This window comes from Pieris rapae, chromosome 13 (assembly GCF_905147795.1).
Source record: "Pieris rapae chromosome 13, ilPieRapa1.1, whole genome shotgun sequence".
NCBI classification, from domain to species: domain Eukaryota; kingdom Metazoa; phylum Arthropoda; class Insecta; order Lepidoptera; family Pieridae; genus Pieris; species Pieris rapae.
In genome coordinates this window covers 1,324,609-1,348,767 of record NC_059521.1, presented here as the reverse complement: position 1 = coordinate 1,348,767, position 24,159 = coordinate 1,324,609, and the positions used below count along the sequence as shown (strand labels likewise).

Below are 24,159 nucleotides of genomic sequence, written 5' to 3'. Positions count from 1 at the left end.
ATTGTTAGAATATTTTTCATATATTTTTTGTTCACATAGTCCAAAGGTTTATGAGCTCATGCCTACTTGACTCCGCGTCTGATTGGACAACATAACGCGGGAAAATTATTTATTTAATAATAGGGCAAAACAAACATTTTATTTCCACCATAGAGATTGAAAAACAATGGAACTAGACTTCAAACATAAACGTATCTCTATGTAAGAATAACTAAAGACACTGAAAAGTGCATAAAGTTATTTAAATAAAAACTTACCACTGATTTAAATTTTAAATACAGATAGTACTTGCACAATAATCACTGACACAACACTTGTCGTATTCGAATTTTAAATTCGATCAAAAACTTTTAGTTCGACAATTTACCGCGTGAACACTGCACACGTTCGTAACCGCGCACGGCGCTGGTATGTACTGCCAGCGTTGTGGTGGGAGCGTAATTGTGCTAGGCTTTGTCTTGAAGTTGAACCTGACTTAGTTTCAAATGCCTGGAAAATGGAGTTATTAAAAATAGATTTCCTATACGTGTAGGAAGTGTTGAGGAGGTCCTGTTGGAGCGTATATATAATATGTATAAATGGTAGAGTTTTATGTGTAACGTTCGCGATAGTTAATAATTTAAAAGCAAATGTTTTATGTTATTGTTTTTATTCGTAGGAGTTGGCGTTGAAATTAATGTACGTATATAAGAGATTTCTACATAGAACAAATATAGACTATATCTGTTTATGTCACTAAGGTAATAATTACCTTTAGGTAATCCCTAAAACTGACAATTCTTATTCTGTCACAGATCACAAAGTAGTATTTTCACAATACAATGTTTATAAGCATTGCAACTATATTGTTTTGTATTCACTCGTTTTGTAAAGTAACGCCTGACAATGTGTTAATAAAATTATTGATTGCAATTATTGCTCACAACTTTAATACAGGCGTTAAAACTTATATAATGAAATACAATTTATTTTCATCATTAAACACGAATTTATTTTATTAACCTAATTCAACATTTCGCATGATTGAAAACAGTTCGGGTCTGCGAGAATATGAGTAATAGAGCTTAAAAGAGAAGAGAAAAATGTGGATTAAATGTAGTAAGAAAACGAATTAGTGCTTCTTCATACTATCTTCATCATGATCGAAAATTATATCAGTCTTTGTGACGAAGAGATAAATACTATAATAATCACAAAATCAATATATCTTCTTAGTAAACTGAAAATAATTTGTTATACTTATATATACAATCATTAAAAAACATCGATTAGTTGATGAGAATAAACTTTTAAAACACGAATTACGAAAATGTTATAAACGGCAGAAACAAATTTACGTAACTTGAACTGTGTGGAATGTGTGATATTCAAAGTATTATGCGGGTTATTAAGTTTTGAAAATCGCTATATACAAAACAACTGCTTGCGATAAATTAATTTTGAAAAGAGGCTCAATTACGAGTATTTATACATTAGTTGAATTAATTTAGACTTTCTCAGATGTTTTGTGATACGTCTCACCGCTATCATGAAATTTCAACAATATATATCTAGTATGATTTCTTAGAGTGGTACACAAACCTTCATCGGTTAAATAAGTTAATGTAATTATATTGCCTGAAATATAGTAATTGTTGAAAAAGTCTTAAATTTTGCCAAAAAACAAGAAAACCAAATACTTTTACAGCAGATTTGCTGCAATTTATCCCCCCTCTCCTTCTCTAGTCAGCAAAAGAAAACAAAGCTCTCAAAATAAATAGTTTATAAACGTATTCATTTTAATTAATTAATTTGTTGTAGGAATCCTCCTAAACATTTCGTTTTCTCAGCATAGACAATGTGTGGGTAATATGTGTAAAAAAACTAAATAATTACTGTTGACGTAATCACCAAATAAGAAAATCAAAGCGCCCCCTAATTCACAAAACTTGAACGGCCTCCAGGATAAACTTGAAAGAAATAAAGATTAGACGATTACCAAGTAGGTCTTGGTTAAAAAAGTAGTAATACCACATTATTATGCAGATATGTTATCTCGGAAGTATATAGGTTCAACGACGTTTTTTTTCCATACAGATTCTATAATGTTATTATATTTTCTACTGTTTTTAGGCTTATGCTGTGCCCAGAATAATAATGTGATTGAAATAACCGATTTAATAAGTGCAATTCAACAGGAGATTAAGGATTCAATTGAGGAATGTAAGTTTTTTTATATGTGGACGATGTATAACAGCGCTATGAAACCAAAATCACCTAAATTTCGAGTGTATACAACAAATAACTGCATCTTTTAAATTTAGCTTTTCAGTAACTATTTTTGTATATACATTATTTATTTATTTTATTTATTTATTAACACTTCGTTCATTACAATATAAAAATTGAACATAATTAAATGAAAAGAAGGGCAACTGGCGGCCATATCGCTTTCGAGCGATTTCTTTCAGGCAACCACTTACCAAAATTATATTTACGATTGTTCTGTTACTGTTAGAGGTGATTCTCTTAGCTCAACATTTAAAACAAAACATAAGTTCATCATATAAAAACTATATATGAACGACATACGGAAGAATCTACTTAATTAGAATTTTAGTGTTTGTGGTTTTCGATGTACATATATTCATGCTCTCACAAATTTATTTTTATACATATGTGAAACCAGCGCGAGACAGTAGGCAAATCTCATAATACTCTCACTCTCACCTTTGCCCATATAAACAAACGATTATGAAACAGATACAGAAATCAAGGTGCATTTTTCTGTATATTTTATAGTGTACCTTTAATGATATGTCATTTATATTATTCACAATAGGAGTAAAGGATGAAGGCAATAATATATTATTCATAGTATTACAATAATATATTATTAAAATAGTTGAAAAATATTAAAACTTCAATAAGCTCCATGTATGGCATTGGCAGATATTTTCCCGCGTTTTCTTGAAGGATACAGTTTATACCATAAACAATTTCGCACTAGCATTGTATTCGTGACATTGAATTAGTTTGGACGTACAGTTCCACTGTCGAGGAAAAGTAGGCGTACCTCTAAAATACGCAAATAAAAAAGGTTTTATTGTTTTATAATGGTATCAATTCTGTGGTTATGTTTATTGTGGATTGACAATGTGTGGACCGAGAACAGTACTAAAGCATTGGAGGGGTACCCATCCGGATATTTGGCTGATTGTAAGTGTGCTTGACCTTAGAAGCGTTAAATGGATTTTAAATAGAATAATCGAATCATAGATGGTTTATTGATACTTCTTCAGGTGCTAATTTGATAAAATATCCATAGAGTAGTCGAGTTTCTAATAACCCTATATTATTTCTGATAATGTAACTTTTTTCGGTAACATTAAGTTACTTTAAGTCCGGAACTATGTGGTTTACAATTAAAACTATGATAATAATAAACATGCAATGTTTTATATTAGAATTTCTTTAAGTGATAAGAACAAAACATTAAATTATTAAACGGTTATGGTATACAATAAATAAACACCTCATTGTTTAGAATTATATACGTATATTAATTATTAATTTACTTCATTTGACTATAGTGTTAAATGTTTAATTTCGTAAGTTATTTTCTGTAATTTTACAATTTTAGTAACGACTTTTTTAAATAACTTTATTCATATATGTAACCAAGTATACTATGAACGTCAACAGACAAGGTGTTAAATAGATTCTTAATTTACATTTACTACCAGTTCGAGAGTCAAGGGCGTAAAGCGGGCCAGAAGAACTGGGAAAAAACTCTCTGCCAGTCTTTAAAATCGCCAAGTTTTGAGTCATACAAATTACTTTAACTGGAGCAATTCAATCCCAAGAATTAGGATCCTGTAAATAATAGTCAAATTTATAAATACACGCATATGTTTTTTCCCAAATAAAAAAACGACTAATATACAATAAGCTACATATACCTACTTTTTATGAGCTATAATTTTTACGTCAATTGGTCGCTCGTTCATGGGTGACAGGTGAAAGCGATTTATAATCATTTAAATTCTACAAACGTTGTGTCGTAACTGTAACTCAAATTCCTATAATCACAGGTCAATTCTGTATGAATCCGCCCTAGTTTTTCACATTATACTGGCTGTTCATTTCCCCGTGTTTCGCTCATAGTGAGTACGATAGATATTTATTACAGAAATACATACATTATCCTAGTATTGTACAGAAATTGGTTAAATATAGTTAAATTAGAAATTTTCTAAATTAATAAAAAACACTAAATATATATTCTGAAACATACTATATATTTTTTTCTAAATTATTAAACTAATTTTTACAGAATTAGAATTTAATTAATATTTTTTTAAATTGTAATAGAATTATTACTATTACTGTTATCGTTATTTTTGTTTTCAATTGCTTCGAAGCTCTTCGAGCCCATCGTGGTTATGATAAGAAAAGTTGGCGCGTATCTGATAAATGTGACGCGTAACCGAAACATGTGAAACGTAACCGAAAAATGTGACTGTAATTTTTTTTCCAACGCCGATAAAGAAGTTTCACTTTAAAAAACCCTTGGAAATGTCAAGTTAGCTTTTGTTAGCGTCGCAACACCACTACCCCAAATTTTATGTTAGTTATAAGCTTCAAAGAAAGTGTTTCATTTAACATGTATGAGCACCCCTACAACAACCGCATAGATAGGGGAGCGTTCAAGTATTCCGTCACACGATGTTTGGGAATTCTTGATCCCATGCAACGTGCCAGACCGATTTTCTGTAAAATCTGGAAATCTCGTGAATATGAGCTTGTTAAGAAAATGAAAAGGTGCTTAGTAAATAAACTTAAGGAACAAATATTGTAGGAAAACAACTGTTAAAATGTTTACCGAAGATAAATCATCCAAGGCTTTGTCCCGATACAAAGAAAGATCTTTGTTAAGACTTGACGTCATTGAGACTTAGTAAAAGCCAATAAGTACATTAATATTGTATACGAAATTGTAAAATGGTTTAATAAGTTTTTGGCAAATTTGTTTTGCGGCCGAAATATTTTCATTTGCATCCATTTCATTTCACACATCATACAAGCGATGAGTAGTCCTATAGAGACTGGTGGAACTTTTAGTCTTTTGGTGTGATCTGGCTAGACCTTTATATAAACTAGTATAATACTACTAGAAATACTAGAAAATGTAAATTAAAAAAGATTAACAGAATCGGAACTATGATTTGCATAAGATCATGTTATATAAGTATAATAATTGTAGAATAGTTATCATCAATCATCGGACGTAAAGTCAGAATACAAACCATCCGTAGCACCTCTACGTCCGTTGTTTCACAACTGAGCGTTTCTTAAAGCAATTTTTGCCGCCCACCACCACTATGTAGAACCAGCTGCCCATTGATGTTATTCGGAACCAATGAGACTTAGGGTCCTGCCTTTCATATATAGTATAATATCATTCCAATTTTTTTTAAAGCTAAGATTTATATATTATGGTAACTGTAAATAATGTATTTCCAACTACTCCTTCGTGTTCATGTGGCGTTTCCATACTTTTACCTTCCCTCGTAGTGCCGTCAAGCGTTTCATTTCTTCTACAAAGTCCTGATATTCATCTCTGAACAAACCATACTCTCTCAGCTTCAACATTAGGGCATGTGTTTCTATATGACGAGGGTAATAATGTACTATTTCTTCATTAGTATAAAGAGGTTAATTTTTTTTATCACGATGCAGGTTTTAGAACCAAGTAAAATACTTGGTCATCTCATTCATTTGTTTCTTCACCTAAATATGTGTATGATCACATAGTGTCTATTCCAATTACAATAACACAGTCCTTAATCACCAAAGCCAGGGATAAAAACGAATGTGCAGGGTCAACGTTTCAAAATTTTATTCTAATACTTTTTCAAAATTGCAAAATAATCTTCAAAAATATCCCTGAGCAAATTATCTTTTCAGGTCCAGGATCAAACAAAGAAGCGATAATCACCGCGAAGAGTCTCAAATATTTGACGATAACAGTGGACAATGGTCTCAGCGGGCGAAGAAGAAAATACAATTATTATGAAACAAGCGAATTAGCGCGTGACCCCGACTTGGATTTTAGCAAGAAAACAATGCTGTATGTTGGTGGATATTTGGACAGTCCGAGTTTCATGTTTGCATCAACTATAGCCCTTATTTATAGAGAACTAGGTTATAATACACTTTTATTGGACACAAATACCTTCACCACTATGGAGTATCCTAGGTAAGAAAGTATTACGTACGTTTAAAAATTATACAATATGGTTTTTTTACGTGACAACGTCATCAAGACACATTGTCCCGATTCGCTTTCTCTATCTCTGAAGAGAGAAACTTCTCGAGTGGAAACACCCGATTGGCCTATAATGCTTCTAAGGATACGAGAATAGAGTGATCCCTTAAATCCAAAAAAAAAATCCACAAAAAAATGATTCAATTTTATTCATAAAATTATGCAATCAAAAAAATATAAATTATGTTATAAATTAAGACAGTCCCTACATCCCTAATTAAGGGACCTTATAGATTAACTGATTTGGTATTAGTACAGTCACAACTTTTCAGTAGGCGATTAAAGCACGACAACATTTTTTAACTAAACAAGCTTGACCATCCTAGCTCATTGGTTATAAGCAAAGTGCTAGATTAGGGGCTTCATAAATCAAAAATTAAGAACGTCAACCTCAATACATTACAGAGCTGCGCGTTTCATGCGTCCAGTGGGGAATCATACAGCGAAAATGTTAGCTGACCTGACCCAAGAAGGCCTAGATCCAAAAAAATTGGAGCTGATAGGTCTAAGTCTCGGTGGACAAACTGCGAGCTTCATAGCCAAGAACTACGAACAACTTACAGGTGTTAAAATATCCCGGCTCACTGGCTTAGATCCAGCTGGACCTTGCTTCAGAAACCTTGGCCCTGAAGATAGGATCGATAAAAGCGATGCTGATTTCGTGGACATTATAGCGACCAATATTGATGGGTATGGTATGGCTGCTCCGGTGGGACACGTCAATTTTTATGTCAACGGTGGGGAGTATCAACCAGGTGACGTTTTGTGGACATTTTGCAATATACTCTGTAGCCATATAAGATCGTTCACAATATGGATATCAGCTTTGCGGAATCCCCACTCGTTTGTCGGTCTGCAGTGTGACTCAGTGCAGCAAGCGAGGGAAAAACTGTGTTACGATCGAGAGCCAATCGTAACTAATGTGTTGGGATTGAATTCTGATAGAAGTCGACATGGTATATTCTACTTGAATACAGATAATAAGTATCCATATTTTTTGGGGAAAAAGGGCATTTTAAAGAAGAACGACTTCTTATTATCTCAAACTAAAGCCTTGAATAAACAGGATGTGATCAAAATGAAGTAGATAATTTTTATTGTGTATTGGCATTTATGAGATTGCTTGATGATGAAATTGGGATAAAACACTTATCCTAAGGCGTATAGTTAAAAATGGGTTTAGTGATATAAATATTTTTAAACAACGTCTAATACATCGATGAACGCCGGCTTCTTCACGAAAAAGCATGACTCATTGTCTTGTTACGCTCGTTGTACGCTAGCACCGCATCTATCTCTTTTCCACTGAATTGGCATAATATGCGTCCGAGGATTCACTCCTTTTTTGTATCCGTACACATAGTGGTAAATCAATAAAAAATATTCGATTATATTTATAAAGTATACAATAATTATATCAATGGTTTGATATGACGTCACGTTAAATAATAATTGTAGTCCGTAAACTCACTTTGCCAACAACTATTTGTTTTATAAATAAGTAAAAGAATTTATTTAACAACAATTTTTGTATTTTAATTTCCATTCCTTACAAATAACTCCCTTACAATGTAAGTATATTTTTTTCTATGGAACACCCGGACTTTTTCATCGCTATTCAATACGATTCGGTCCAGCAAGCGAGGGAAAGAGGCTGTTATGATCTTAAGGAACTTGTTACAATTAGTATAGGTCTGTTTATAAATAGGAGTAGAAAAGGAATCTTTAGGAATCTAAATTATCTCAAATGTTAGTTTATTATATGTATATCTAAAAAACTATGTACCCCTACGAATATTATTGCTCCATTTTAAATTAATAATTATGAGATATAAATTTCACGACAAAGATTTTTTATTGAACAAATATGGTTTCCAATTGGTACTTGACGAAAAATCACCGATTCGCAAATTAATAAATTAAACTTATTAATAATACGAAACAGTAATTAAGGAACTATAGTAAGTAGTAGTAGTATTTTATTAAATAATGAAATAAAAATAAAATTTTATGTTATTTATAACAGTTTGTAATAAATACCATTGCATAATGAAGTAGTTAATCCATGCCATCTGTTGTAAGATGCGTACAACAATATAACGAGTTTGACTTCAGACAATTCGTTAGTAATGTTTACCGTAATGTTAATAAAACTCACTAGGTGGCGCCAAAACAGAAAATACATTCATCAGGTTCGTTGTGCGAAAAGTCCTAACTAACCCAGCCTAGATCCTTCCAGAAGCACAGAAGTTTTAGGGAATTTCGCAGATTTCACGGAGCGACCTCACTGCTGCTCGATTTCTGTACGTTTCTGTTCAATTTGTTTTGCCACATGGTATCTAATTTTTTCACATTATTTTCAACTAATCAACTTTTAAGAGTGAAATAATTATGAATGTCATGTTGTTGATTTCTAAGATACAATAATTGTTATTATTAAGGAATAAATTAAATTAAAGGTGTTTAATATTATACAGTAACAGCTGCAAACGCAACTGCCATTTCAAGGAAAAAATAAACTTCCTAGTGTATTTTAATATTTTATATATTTTTACATATCTATCACGACAATAATATAGGTTTGTAGTTCCAAAAGGTAGCTTGTATGCAAGGTATTTATGAGCTCTTGTATGAACCATTAGCCTATTTACTATACATACACCAGACTGCTAGACCATAATCATACATATTAATTAATTTCTTTAAGAATCCTTCCCCCGTATGCGAGAAGATATTTACAATTCTCCGAGTGCCCCGTTGCGTAATTCGCGATTGTTTATCTAAGATATAATTTATTAAATATGTTGAAATTTTCCATCTTAGTGGTGAGGAATATATTTTATAAGCGGAAGGACTTTTTATTTAGCAGTAGTACCTAACCGATTTCTTTTAAAAAAATATTAAGTTGTCGTGTTACGTATATTTTTTAAAGAATGTAATCTGTTGTATTGTCTAAGAGTTTTTGATAATATATTAATTGATAACTTGACATTTTATGATGGCACTGAGAAGCCATGAAGAAAACACCTAAATCGTTGCTTCCAAACACCAAAACACCGTTCTATTGAATTCCTTGTTCTTAAAAATGAGTGTATGCCTCCTCTTGTAGTAAACTCGGATTTAATTGATGTGAATAGATATGGGGTCAAGGCGTAGCTTGAATCGTCATTGGAACTCTCCACTCTCCATTCTTTGCCTGGTTAACTTTCTATAATTTTTCATGTTAGTCTTATATATACCCGTTAAACTACACCTCTGCGTTGTTTAAGCATGGTACAAGTCTTCCTACAAACAAAACAGACTTGCCTATTTAGTAATTATTAGAAACATTTTTCTTATAAAAGGCTTATAGCTTTATTATTAAGAAGGTTAATGTGTTAATAACTGTAAGATTAATCATAAATTAATTAAAAACGTAGTTCATACATGCAACAATACATAAAGCATGCAGCATGTTAATCTCGGTGAAAGAAAGAAACCGGAGAGAAGGAACAAATAATTTCAAAGGACCCAGTATTTGCCCATGTTACGGGACTTCTAACACACCCGGCCTAATGTATGACCAATTGAGCTACCGAACCGCATCAAACGATTTAAATATTTGCAATTATCCCACTGCGAGGTCAACATTGTCCAATAAAAAATCTCTGAGCAGCTGTTTACCTGAGCCATTTCTTTGTTCTTAAATGCATTATTATGCAAATTGACAATAGATGGCGTTGTACTTAAAGGGTCATGACCACAATGGCTATCGTAATTTGGACAAATATAGGGCTGGCAAATGAAAATAAATTATTTACCCTCGTCGTAATAATATTAAATCACTGGCCAAGGCGATTGAGGCTTTTAACAACCGAAAGAAAATATAGGAAACTAAGTGTATTAAGTGTTACACGAATGCGAATACACCAAAACACATCTTTATAAATTTTTCTATGCTATCAAAAACGTAACCAGACAACTACATATATTGACCATATCAATATTATAAATATTCTTAACCTACTCAAGAAATATATATATAAAATATAAAAATAATAAAATGTTAATTTCCTCTATGTATTGCGATACTTGTATCTTGTTTACTTTATAACATTTGTTACATACAATATTTCCTTGCGATGATCATTATTAAAAACTTAAATTTCTTGTAATATTGATATGCTATATAGGGAACATATAAATATGTTATGATACTAAGATTATTAACAATTAAATTATACTATATCCAAGTTAATCAGTTTATTTAATATTACCCTTTATTTATTATCTTATTCTATCATTATAGTTAGAATAATGTATTCTATTTTGACAACCCTAGCCAAATAAACCGTCTATTCACATAATTTTGAATAGCACTTCCTTTATTCTTATTACGTAAGCAGTATGAGTTATTTTAAATATTTGAATAAGAGCTTAATTTTTTATCATTATAGGGTCAGTGAAGAATTTGTCCTGATAAATGTATTGTTATTCTATACGGCTTACATCTGGTAAAACTATTTAGATGGGTTTGTTTGCCATAAAAAACACTGTTAAAGGATGGTTAGTTGTACATTCAGCGATTTAAAAAGAATCGCTAACTTTTTGAACTGCCTGGCATAAAGCAAAAACCTTTGCCGCTACTCCTCACTTCGAAGACACTCTTCAGTCACAGCAAGCATCGGTATACTTGGCATTGTCATACTGGATGACGTTTAGTTTGGCAAGATCATAAAGAATAAACAGTACTTCACTCCAAGACGTCGCTTGCAACTGTATAAAGACCACATTTGGCCCTACATGGAGTACTTTTCTCAGCTTTGGTTGGGAGTGCTCTAGTACCAGCTTCTTCCAATTGAAGAAATTTATCGAAGAGCGGTTCGAATCGTCGACGACTAGTCACATTCCGAACGGTTTAATCCTTTGGCGTTGACGTAGAGATATCTCTCTATCTCTTACAGTATTTACCATGGAGATTGTTCAGAGTTGTTTGGATGCTGTCAGTTGAGTTTCAAAGCTTTAGTCGCCTACTCAAATCAAATCCAATCCAATTTCTGACAGATTCTGTTACTCCAAGTTGAATAATAATGTTTTTACGTTCCCTTCCTTATTTCGATGGAAGTTCAGGTGGAATTATAATTTATGATGTTCCAATTAAATGATGGTAAATAGTATTACATTTCTATACTGGAAATAGAACCCATAAACTCAGCATATTACCAGTTAGTCACCATCATCGAAAATGTAATTTCACGTGTTAAATAACTGTCAGTGTTTCTGAAATATACTTTAGCAAATTAGAAGTGCACCCAGATTAGGGCGTCTCCAAACGTTCGTACTTTCGTACCTACTTTTATGGGAAAGCCAATACTTTGCAACTGTATAGTAGTATACTAACTCCTCTAACTCAGAATACTAACGATGAAAGAAATTTTTATATAGGTACAAATTAAAAGTGTTTTTTGAGATTTTTCTTTTTAAATAATAAATTTAAAAAGAAAAATCATATCAGTGGCGCTGCAAACTATTTAAGATCTTGGCCTCAGATTTCATGATCATTCGTCAATCTAATAGGCGAGTAGGTGATCAGCCTCATGTGCCTGACACACGCCAAATTATTGGGTCTAAAGTAAGCTGGTTTCCTCAGGATGCTTTCTTTCACATGCGCACAACCTGGGCTTGAATCTTAGGAATGGGAGTCGCACGCTGAAGCCACTAGGCCATCACTGGTATACTAAAATATTAGGATGGATATAGATATAATAATGACATATATTATATACTCATTCCTGGTAACCTTTTTCGTACAAAATTGAGTTTTGCTTCTAGAGTATAATATTTAATGTATTTATCGATTTTTTTAATTATAAAACCTGTACTTTTGACCATGTAGGGGGCATGATGGCCTAATTTCCAGCAATCCCTTCCAGTATCTAACTCATGCCCATATACCCATAAGTTAATTTTCATTTCTCCTTTGAGAGTGTCGTCTATATATTGCTTGCCAAAGTATTATCCAATTTGCACTAGTCTAAAAGAACTTAAGGACAAAACATAGTAGCCATTTTGAACCTTTGTTGTAAATTTAAAACTTTCCGTAACTTTTTTTTATCATGAGGTTCAATTTTGTATTTAGTTTCGGTTAATTTTTGGGTGCCATGCTTGCTTGCTTATTATCTATCTAATATAATTGATGTCTAGATGTCTAAAATTTGTGATGTAAATTTTTTTGTTGTTTTAGACCTTATAAATAATATATTTATAATAATCTGTCAAAGATTAATTAAATGCCTCAGTCATAGTACTACAACAGTCCTTCAACTCAGTCGCGAGTACACAATCAGCCTATCTCATTCGGGAGTTATCTAATTACCTAACATGGAAGGTAACATGTTTATGCGACCTTTGACGTGGCAATAAACAACATTATTACGGAATCTAGCAGAAAATTGAACAATCATATTAGTCTTAATCATATTAGTTTTGGCGAGACATGGGCTTTCGTTAGACTAATTTATTTAATTATTTAAAAGAGCCATTTTTTCAAACAGGCATCGCTAAAGACGATGGCAAGCGGCCGAATGAGTTGTTTTTGATCCCTTGGAAGATGGGACGGGTTGGGTATGGGATGCTGCTTGTGTGGACATGTTTACCGCTGGGGCGGCCGCAGAGCAGAGCGATAAATATGTTATAATGTTACTATTAAAATATTTATGATTTTCCGAAGGTCATACTCATATCGTCATACTCGTGAACGGGTGCTACTTGTGGTGACTGGTCGTACTTGAATTCATGTATGCGGTGATATTAGTTGTTTATACTACATATTTGCGTGTTGTTCTCACGAGTATGTAAGTGCGTGCTCCTATTTCACCATGCCTCCTGCTGATAGAGGACAAATCTTTGTTTTTAATTTATTTTTATTATTCTTTATTACTCAAGATGTCACATGGAACATGGTGTAATGGTTGCAGCTCCTTACAAACATTATGTAAAAAAAAATTGGCGATTAAAAAGAGTGGTGGAGAGTTTATTGCCAGTTCTTCTCTTCCGCTCTACGTTCCGTTCTTGATTTGAGAACTGGCAGTAAATGTAAAATTGGACTCATTTAATGAATATTTCTTTTTTTTGACGTTACGAATAAATGATTTTTGTTGTTGTTGTTGTTATTGTCATAAACAGAACTTCGACTTACGGTATTCGTAGAGTAATAGATCGTAAGGCGGAATTTTATCCTATAACCTAAACTATATCATTTTTTTATATCTATAAGATTTATTCAAAAGTATTTAACTTTCACTATTTGTAGTACTTAAATTAGTCTGTGACCATGATATTTGTGTTTTAAAGCACCGAAACCTTATATTATAATCTTAATTCAAAGACAAGTTAATGATTTAACAAAAATTATGAATTACATGACGAAAAGACCTGATCATTAATCAGCTACAGTTAATAAATGTTAAAATTTTGTATGAAAACGAAAGAAGGTAGTGTTTTTGAAACTAAACAAATGTTTTTAAAACTAGTAAACTAACCAATAGTATATCGATACATTCGAGCTCAATCGTATTGAAATTCGTTGCTAAGGCAAGTCATCTTTACGATTAAAAATTTCCATACATTTAACAGGTTTATCGGGGGGATGGAATTGGACATCCGTTTAGCCTAAACGCCGGATATTACCACGCCTTCAATTACCTAACGCTTTCGTAGGTATTTCGTTTAGACGTTAGCATGGTATTTCACAAAAAATTTAAAGAGTATAAGAATTTGGTATATTCAGAATATCGCAAAATCTGCATCATGAGTATTCCCCACATACACACCACGTATATACCCTTACTTTTACACCATCACAAAACACAGCCAAATTAGGTACCACTTAGTACTTAATTTTTGTTTGTTTCTTTCCTTTTTCGATAATTTTTTAACCTTTTTATAGTAAAATGTATGATGTATTCCATCTCTGGCTTTATTTTCAGTGTATCTGTTTGTTAATATATATTATTTTCATTAAATAAATATATTTTGATGTTGCATATAGTATTGGCTTTTAATTAGAGTAGCTACAGTGTCACATCATCCCTGAGCTCATTGATTTGAATTTCGAATTCTTTCGATATCCCGATAAATGGACTATCTATCTCCGCGTATGACGCTGGCTTTTACGGTGTATTCTCATAGTCAGAAAACAAGTGTTTGATTCAGAAAGTCTAAAGGTATCTGATAACCTACTTGCCTATTGGAAAGCATCACGAAATACATCTCATAATCGAGACTCACTGAGAACTCTTTTATGTTGTTATGTAATGTATGTTTCCTTTAAGTTACAAGAAAGTTTCGAAAAATAAGTATAAGTAATATCTATAAAATATATTGGCCTCAGATTCTGTAACTGTCTTCCTGCCTGAGACTTATCGCTATATTTTCACTCTGCTGGCAAGTATTTAAGGATGTTTGAATAGCTGACCTCAGACTTGAATCGCAGGCTACTACCCCAACACTGCTGTTATCATATAAATCATTTTTAAAATCGATTGATGCAAGATATACAAAAGGTACTCCTAATATTTTTTTATTCAGATTTTATATAATTTTAGTTATAGTTAATTGTTATTTTTAGTTTCTTTTTGTTAATTAATTATGCACGTCTGGTACATATGTAGGTGTTTCTATTTTTTTTATTGTTTCATATTAGGGTTGCATGGAAGAAATCGCTTGTTCACAATAAGGCCGCCCGTTGCCTAATAACTTATGTAATCAACTTCCTTTTTGTTTTTTTTATGAATTATTATGTATATTATGGAAACGAAATATAAATAAATAAAATACTCAAATCGTCAGGGAAAAAACGAAATGAATTAACTTTAAATGGCTACGTTTTTAAAATTGTAATAGAGGCTTATCGTTTCTCCATAAATTTCATACGAACGGAATCAAAAACCAAAGTTTATAAGCAAAAATTTAAAAAGCTCATATGAATTCCATGTATAGTATTTTTTAGTATAAAGCTTACTACATATAAAGATTTAATTAATCGTTAACGACTTTTCAAATTAAAAATAATTCCTATTTAGTTACGTATAAAGTTCTCAGAGTTGAAAAGAGCATGGAGTTGGTATTCCGCCCAGACATGGAAACGTAAAGCCAATCCAAGACAGCTCATCATACCTAGCATTATTTACACACAAATCGATTGAAACAGCGTGGTTGGCGCGTGCGTGATAAAAATGGCGACGAAAAAAGTCGGAAATAAGAGAAAGAAACGCCAGTTCACCCCAGGCTCGGTAAGGAGGGATTGCGAACTTCGCGCGAGTTAGCTTTACATCCGGATATGTTTGGAATATATTGTTGGTTTTTTCTTCTGGCAGAATTTTCATTATTTTTATTGTATGTACAAGTGGAATGGAAGAAATTCATATTTACTTACACGTAACACAGTATTCATGATAGTATAACATAATATATGTGACTAATAGATTTTTAATATAAAAATAAAATCGTATAAGAGTTTTTGAAGTTGATAAATGAGCGATATAGCAATGAAATGGGTTATATTACCAGTCAATACATAAATTACATGTAAATGGGCCCAGATTAATCTTGTCGTCTTGACGACTGACGAGTTTTTAAACAGAGTATTAGCAAAGGTATTAAGTATTTCGGAACTCATACTCGACTTTGGGTCGTTTAAGAAAAGAGCGTTCCAATTCTTAAAAGGTCGGCAACGCATTGGTGAGCCTTCTGGCAAAAAAGTAATAGCTAGAAATATAAATCGCTTAGCGCGTAACAGCTGGTCACGCAACAACATGAGATGCGCCATTTTGTTGTCGAGTTGATGACATTGACAAATTTGGCTTTAGTTTCGGTCTTGGATGTCTTAAAAAGCAGTGTTGGCTGGCTTGGGGAAACCAACTCGCCATAGACCCAAAATTTCTCAGGAGGCCGTTTATCTACTAAAAAACATATACAGAACTCTGAGACTCAGAACTAAAAAGGTTGTAGTTGTTTATATTTTTTATCCGTTTCCTAAAGACACTAAAAGCGATGTATATGTTCTCAGCGATACTCAAAAGCTCGTCTTGTTAATATCCTTATTACACTGATAAAATAATCGAAACAAACAAACATACATTCACATTTTTTGTATACGTAAGCGAATAGGGTGTGTCTTCCGACGGGCGCGGCTGAGGGGCGCCACCCTAGTGCTCCCTTTGAACGATAGTCGAGTGACTAGGGGACAGTTGGAGTCGTATTATCAAACGTTCCCCAAGCTTTAATCTGGTCATGATGTGGATAGATTCGATTGATATTTTAAAACTAATAAATATTTAATAAGACTCGATTATAATTAACAAAACGGTGCTTTTTGTTTATGTTTGAATGTGTATTCGTTTTTGGCTTTTGTGTACAATGTTTAGATATTGTTTTGAAGGAATATTGTATAAGCAAATAAATAAAACTCTTATTCTTACTAGGGTTGCCTGGAAGAGATCGCTTGTTAGCGATAAGGCCGCCCGTTGCATCCCTTGTAATTTATATATACTGTGTTATTTGTATTTCTTTAGCAACGAAGTGTAAATAAATAAAATAAATAAATAAATAAAACTCATTCTGAAGTTAATACATATATAACAGTTAATATCTGTTAATATACAACAGTCTTTATAGCTTACTACGAATTTACTTTTAGTTTGATACATGTCACATTCTAAGGGCCTGTTTCACAATGTCTGGATAAGTTCCAAATAAGCTATTTTAATAATAATTACTTATTAGTAGGATAAATAGTATTTTTGCGTTTCACGACTGTCAGATAGCGCTATACGTCAAGAAATTTGAAGTATCTTATTTGGAACGTTTATCTTTCGAATAATTTATGTGTTGCATAGCTATTTGGCACTTTATCCATACATTGTGAAACAGGGCCTAAGTCATTCAACTATATCTATACCAATATTTTCAATGGGAAAGATATTATATTGCCTTGTACTATTATTTTTTTAAATTTTGTACTAAATCGATTTCCTTTCAGCATTTATATATAAATAACAATTGTTTTAAATAATAATCAATCCTTGCGATAAAGAGTCTAGGCTTATAATAATTTTCAATAAAAAAAATACGCTGACATAATGATTGTAAACATTTCTGTATGTCTGGACAAAGCCAGTCCCAATTTCAGTCGCTATACAACACATTATTTGCCATTACAAAGTATAATATTATCTTAATTATTTAAACTTTGAAATAAATTAATTTGCTACGTGCGTAACAGAAATATTAAAATGCTTGAAATATTGTAGTGTATTAATAAGAGTAGTTATGCAAATTTATTGACTTTAAACAATTTTTGTTCCGCTCGTGTAAAAATAGCGACCTGTACTATTAATATTTGCATTAAATATAACTTCGGAGATAATGTTTCTAGTTATGTAAGAATTACTTATGTATATCAGTTGAAAAATTTTAGTATAGATAACGTGCCTATAATAGATGGAAGAGATGATACTATATTTTTAGTAATATAGCTTTTGATTAAAATATATAGGTACATATTTCTGCAAATTTTAAGAATTGCAATTTATTAATATACTTTCAGATTACATTACATACAAGTTTCTTAATGTTTTTGTCGTTGATAAATCAGCGATTTAGCAATAAAATAAAAAATAAAATACACGTCGTTAAAATCGAAAAATAGAATATTAAACGAGTCAATACACTTTTAAATTGTCCCCCCATTCTGCGTTATCTGTATGACACGAACGTCACCTCGAAATGTGTGTATTAAAAAAAATCTCTGTCAAATTTATAAGTGCCGATTAAATAATGTATTATGTATGTATAGATTATGTAAAAATAATGCTTAGTGTTTTAGAGAAAACTTAAAATTAATCCAAGAAAATCTCAAATTATATACAAAATTTATACCTATTTATCACCAGTTGATTTATTTTTACATTTCATAAAATGTTTTCAAACTTCATAGCATAGTAGCATTATTTATTTTTAAACACTAAAGCATTTGCATCTCAACATTGAAAAGCATTAATTAAGACCATTCATAACATTTATAAAGATTCAAAATGTCCATTTAACTAAATCTAAAAATGGGACTCTTAAAAATCTTTTCAAACTCCAAAAAATGAAAAGTCTCAACCGCTAATTAACGTTTTGAGTGACCCCAAAAAAAAGGTTTAAACTTAATAAATCTGTTAATTAAATTGCGACCAATAAAAGTATCTATGTGCTTAACTTGCATGCACTCAGGGGGATGGGGGTGTAAGAATACAAAAATAGGGTGTTAAGAGGCACGGCAGCCATCTTGGAAAACAGTCACCCTGTCTGCCGATTTTTCTGATGGAAATGTCGGTAATTTTATGTAGATATCGACGTTTAGCGATTTGTGGTGAAATTATTTTCATAATCGTTGATGTTTGGCCCTCTTGAAGAAGATCTCATCAAAAGTATGAATATGAATGGTTACATTAATACCAGCCAAAGCGGTTTTCTAATGTAATATTTTGTGATATACTATATTTTATTATAAAATAAAGAGAAAAATGATTCATTCTTTATATTACTAATTAATTTTATTTAACTATATTTCCTTAAATAACGGTAAAATATACTCATAGTGAGCAGTGTTGGTCTAGTGGCTTAATCCACTCACATCGCTGAGGTCGTAGGTTCGAACCCTGGCTATTCACGAATAGTCATACAACTCGGTGCAATTTGGCACTGCTTTGTTTTTTCTGCCCGTTTTTTTAAACATTGGATTCCTGTAATTTGGCTTTAAATGTTCAACTAGCGACTTGCTAATGAAGCCAGTGGTAACTAAAAAAATACAGGTTGTAACATGATTCCCTTGTGCTGGAAATCGAACTCGTCGAACAAAATTAATTTAATATACAGATAATAAAACACAAATATTTTCAACACAAGTTGTGTTTAGAAATACAACGATCGTATATACGTTTTTTTTAATTTAATGAATCCAAACTATAAACACTATAGGTACCTACTTGTTCCACGAATGTTTTTCTCTTTTTATTTATTGAGTGTTATTGGTACTGTATAAATTTAATGAATCCCGATAGGAAATAAAATATTTTCCAATATTTGCGTACAAATCAAGCTTTCATATTAATTGATTCGTTGAATATTTCTCAAGTGGCCCTCAAAGCTAGACGAATGACCAGGGCAAAAAAATATTTATTTAAAGAATATTTCTTTTCATGTCTGCATATCGTTTTCATAAAATACTAGTTCTATTAATTAATATCATTAAATGATTGAAAATGATTACTTCAATTTCTATTTTTAATCGTATTTAATAATACTTCTCAGCATAACTTAATCTCAAGTTTTTGAGTAATAAGATATTGGCTCATTAGGAAACCAAGAGAGTTCAGTCCCTGATTTTAAAATTAGAATCAACGATTAATAAACCATAGATAACCCAATTCAATATCACATGAGACCAAACTCTCTAAATAAGAGTCAGCCATTGAGTCGATACATTACATATTTCAAAAATAGAATGTATCTATAGAGCATGTCAATCAAAATAACGTTTAAGAGAGAGAAGAAATCAGTACCTTCCATAATCAAAATTATTTTATAAACTATGGCTTCAGTCAGCGAGTTCCTATATCAATTTTATTTCGAAAAATGGAATCATTGAATCATATACTTATTAAGTCCATACCTTAAGTATAATCGCCCTATTAAAAATCTGATAAATTTGTCTATACTATCTAAAACGGATGTCAATTAATTCCTAGCGAAATCAGCCAGTGTTCCTGTATTCGAAAATCATTTAACCATAGACGAAATCAATCCATCGCTTGTTAAAAGAAGAATTATTGGGTCTAATTCAAAATATATATATTGAGGGACCCACCCCTAACATAAATAAGCATATAAGTATACCCTGTTAGCCCATACTGATTTACCCTTGTAAAAAAAATGACGCAAAAAAGGGACTCCGACCCTACGCGTTTTTTTACCCCACATTGTCATGCCTCGTTTGCTCCAATTGTACATAATACGTATTGATTTTCGGTTCTGCCTTTCATTGTGTCGTATATAACCCGCCTCCATATATTGTTATAGTGGAGACTTGGGTACACGATTCGTAAACCAGGTTATGCGTTCGAACCCAGGTAGTGTTCTGATTGTTCAGGTTGCTTTTGGTGTCATGAGGTAATCTTAGGCTGAAACATGGATTGTTAGGGACTGGGGTAATGATGACCTTAAGATGATATATAAAGAGCCATACTCTATTAGTCACTTTCATAGTCATAGTCACAAAAACGATTTAATGATCAATGAACAATAAATAAATAAATTCATTATGAAGGAATTATTCCGATATTGTGAAGGTTATGTATATTTTATAACATGTTGCAAGTCATAGTCAGCCATTATCGTTACGTTTTATGTGAATATAGTATCGTCAGTAGCGTGTTTACTCCATTTTAATCATATTTTGCGTGTTAGTTCTACCGTTACTAACGCCCACAAGAACCGACCAATAAGTGTAATTACTTTATTAATTAGGCACGCCCCTTGTGGGTTTTCATTTTGTATGAATAATATTTTACTAATGAACATGTGAATTCAATTGTTTCTCTAGTTAATTAAACAAACAATTGAAATATGCTCAACGATTCAAAACTACCGAAGTTTTTTACGATACAGCTAGTTCACACTGTATCCGCAAAAGTGAATATTGAGATCACATTGAAAGATTTAAAAATTGGCTTTTTGTTAGACATGACATCAACTTTTTCATAGACTGTAGTAATAGCTAATTGATTGATATAACCACTGTAACAGCGATTTTTCTACTTTTATTATACTATACAAGTATTTCTTGGAAAATGTTCATCATGTACAATAATAGTTTAATTATAAGTGTTATTTAGTATTTATATAATTTATGTTAATTATGAGTCCCGTAAACATGTCAAATGAAAGTGATTAGCTTCTCTCGACACAGAGAATGCTTTTTACTAAAAATCATTTTTTATTATGATAAAGTTTCTTTTTTTCAAAATGTACCTTCAACTTTTTGTACGAATATTAAAATATTTTGAGAACGCTTTAGAAGACTATATTTCTTTTGTGCAGCAGCTTAATATAAAAAGTCACGTTTCCCATAGATATAAAAAGTTCGTATCAACTTTCACACGTTTTTTTTATAAAAAAATACTATAAAAAACAGCAAAAAATGACTTCTAACTCATTGGGATTCGCACACCGTGATCGAGTTAAGTGTTAACAATAAAAAAATACAAGGGCTCATAGCAAAAAATTTACCTGAGCAAATCAATTGTCAATTGTCAATACACGAGCCGTTTTTTTAACTATTGATCTTGGTGCGTGCCGTGGTTATTGATAATCAATAAGTCAATCGATTAGGGGTGATTTTTATCGAAAAAAATACATTAGGTTTAAATAATAATAAACTAATAAAAAAAGGGTTGAACTGGTGCCAACATTTTCGTATTTAATTTTTTTTTTGTAAATATTAAAATAGCTTACATTATAAGCCAACATTATGAGGCATAGTAAAGCGATTCATGAGATGCTGGAGTTTGAAGTTCTTTAATCGAATCGCATTTTTTCGTACAATAACCTCCCAAAGTAAGCAGATAAAATAACGTTCATTTTGTTTAAGGTCTGAAATTTAACCGACAAACTTGCTTCAATAGATAAATTAAATTTTGAAAAAATTCTCTCCTAATTGGCCTGGCAATTCAGTCCGTCTAAATGTCGTGTTCGTCTTACGTCACAAAGGAATTTCGCAAAACTGGTTTAATTCAAAAAATCTCAAGCACGTTTTATTCAAATCAAACCCTTTCAATGCAGTTGAAAACGTATTGACTGTTACTTGAGACGGAATTGGCCTTTATGTACAGTACATAAAGGCGATAATTCTTTGATGGAATTTGAGTTTTGTTATATCATTTTGATGGATTTAAGAGCGGAAATTAAGTTCAAGTTCATAGAACCAGATCTGAACCTGTTTTATGGGAATTAAAACCGACAAAGAAATGAATTAAATCTCTAATAGACTAGGTAATTTGTGAACTTTGTGAATATGCTGTTTACGTTAACTTCTCGAATGATAGACAAGAACACATTTTAAGATTATGTTTAGGTTTGGAAGCTGGATGGCTTCTATATTTAAAATTTTCTTTAGGTTCGAAGCTGGATCGATATCTATAATTTTTCCGAAGAATATATAGACATAATACGCTGTCTATAGAATGGTCAGAGTTTAAATAATGGTTAACTTTAATCAATTTTATAATGATGGAGCAGACGCATCAACGTCTGTTTTAAGTCGTTCATATTCTATTTTCATAATTGAGTCAATTAGGTAATTTGATTACAATTATGGTTTGTTTTAATATAAGATCATTGTTTGGGTAGTCTAAGTATAACGTTATAATAAAATTCAACGAAGTCATCCAATTATGAGACGACGGATTGTAAAATGAGGAAGTTGAATGGTCCCTTGATAAGCATTTAAATGTAGGCTTTTAGGTTATTTTTCACTATTGTTTGTATTAGTTCTTGTCTATACAATAAAAAAAACTGCTTATAACTGATCCATTCTTTAGTTTTCGACATCACAAGTGTGCAAGTATATTAATGTTGCACAGGCACTAAGTGCCTTGATTAATTTACCGTCTTAATTATTTAGTATAATACTAATATGTAGTTATTCATTTCTCGTTTGATATTAAACCCTTTGTTTAAACTGCAGTAGCTGATGTTTTTAGATTTAAAACAATTTTAACACTTACTTAAATTTCATTTAAATAAAAAATCCAAAGGTTATATTTTAACTAAATTCAAATACGTTAATTCTTTAGTGTTTTTAGAGTTTCCTTTTCACAGGAAATCCATTCAATAAAACCTATTATAAATGTCCAACTTATTCACGAAAACGAGGCGAAATCAACAGAACCGTGTTCCCTAATTAATTTCATGGTGAAAAATTGAATTAGGGGGTGGGGAAATGGGGAAAAATTACGAAACTTAAATAAAAATTCAGATAGGTAGAAGTTTAAGGGTGCCCTTTGAAGTGGAGCCACGCGAGCATTCTAAGACCCTTTATGTACTGAAGTCTGTGAGGTGTAATTTTCGGTTCGATTATTATATAAACATTTTGGGGGTGGCTCCATCTACCATTAATAAAGATCTTAACATAAGGGAAGATAGGTTTTTATCTTGTTTCAACTACGTGGTTCGAATTTTGAAAAACTGAGAAATTTAAATTGGGGGTAGTTACAAAAAATTGGTGAAATTTTACGAGTTATACTATTAGCTACTAGGTAGCTTTTGTCCCATTATTAAAACGGTTACAATTTCTGGACGGTTCCTGTCTTATCAGGGTGGTTTAAATAAAAGATTATCTTTTTACTCTATAATAACCATTCACGTAGAATATAAGCGATATAATATTAATTGCGATGTAACGAATGAATGCAATGTAAATTGAAAACAGTGCGTGGCCATTTAGACAATTGCCCCGCTTATAAAACTGAGAAAGCCTGAATTAGCAGCCTAGGCCCTTACAATTTCCAATTTCAAATTTATTAAATAAAATATTTATAATTAATAAATATAATTGAGTATTTTTTGTATGTAAGGTACCATCCCAAATTGGTTAAGTTGGACCCCATACATATTATTTGGGATAATACATGATATTTCGCACTCGTGGAGTCTTTAGTCTTTTTAATCAGTTACTTAATATAAACGTTGATATAATATATAAATGAAAATTGATATATTAAAGAAACACAAAGTTTATGGTACGCGTGGTAGATAGTGCAGAG

The 24,159-nt window shown here is 31.7% G+C and overlaps 2 protein-coding genes across 2 annotated transcripts in view; one reads left to right on the top strand and one right to left on the bottom strand.

The window, feature by feature from the left end:
• LOC110992102 overlaps nucleotides 1-427 on the bottom strand; it is a 70,834-nt gene extending 70,407 nt beyond the window's left edge. Inside the window, exon 1 of the mRNA XM_022257796.2 lies at nucleotides 258-427. The gene's annotated coding sequence lies outside the window, so the exon portion shown is untranslated. The remainder of the gene's footprint in view (nucleotides 1-257) is intronic.
• A 2,583-nt stretch (nucleotides 428-3,010) lies between these two features.
• LOC110992465 (lipase member H-A-like) lies at nucleotides 3,011-7,782 on the top strand. The gene is made up of 3 exons (XM_022258305.2): nucleotides 3,011-3,198; nucleotides 5,950-6,241; nucleotides 6,716-7,782. Exons 1-3 carry the CDS (start codon nucleotides 3,096-3,098, stop codon nucleotides 7,395-7,397), a joined length of 1,077 nt encoding a protein of 358 aa, XP_022113997.1. The 5' UTR covers nucleotides 3,011-3,095; the 3' UTR covers nucleotides 7,398-7,782.
• The last annotated feature ends 16,377 nt before the right edge of the window (nucleotides 7,783-24,159 follow it).

What these genes read in the sequence shown, in the direction of transcription:
- LOC110992465 (XM_022258305.2), top strand. Translation starts at nt 3,096, where the DNA reads ATGGTATCAATTCTGTGGTTATGTTTATTGTGGATTGACAATGTGTGG. An exon ending in ATCCGGATATTTGGCTGATT is followed by an intron (nt 3,199 to 5,949) that starts GTAAGTGTGCTT and finishes TTATCTTTTCAG; the next exon opens with GTCCAGGATCAAACAAAGAA. An exon ending in ACCACTATGGAGTATCCTAG is followed by an intron (nt 6,242 to 6,715) that starts GTAAGAAAGTAT and finishes AATACATTACAG; the next exon opens with AGCTGCGCGTTTCATGCGTC.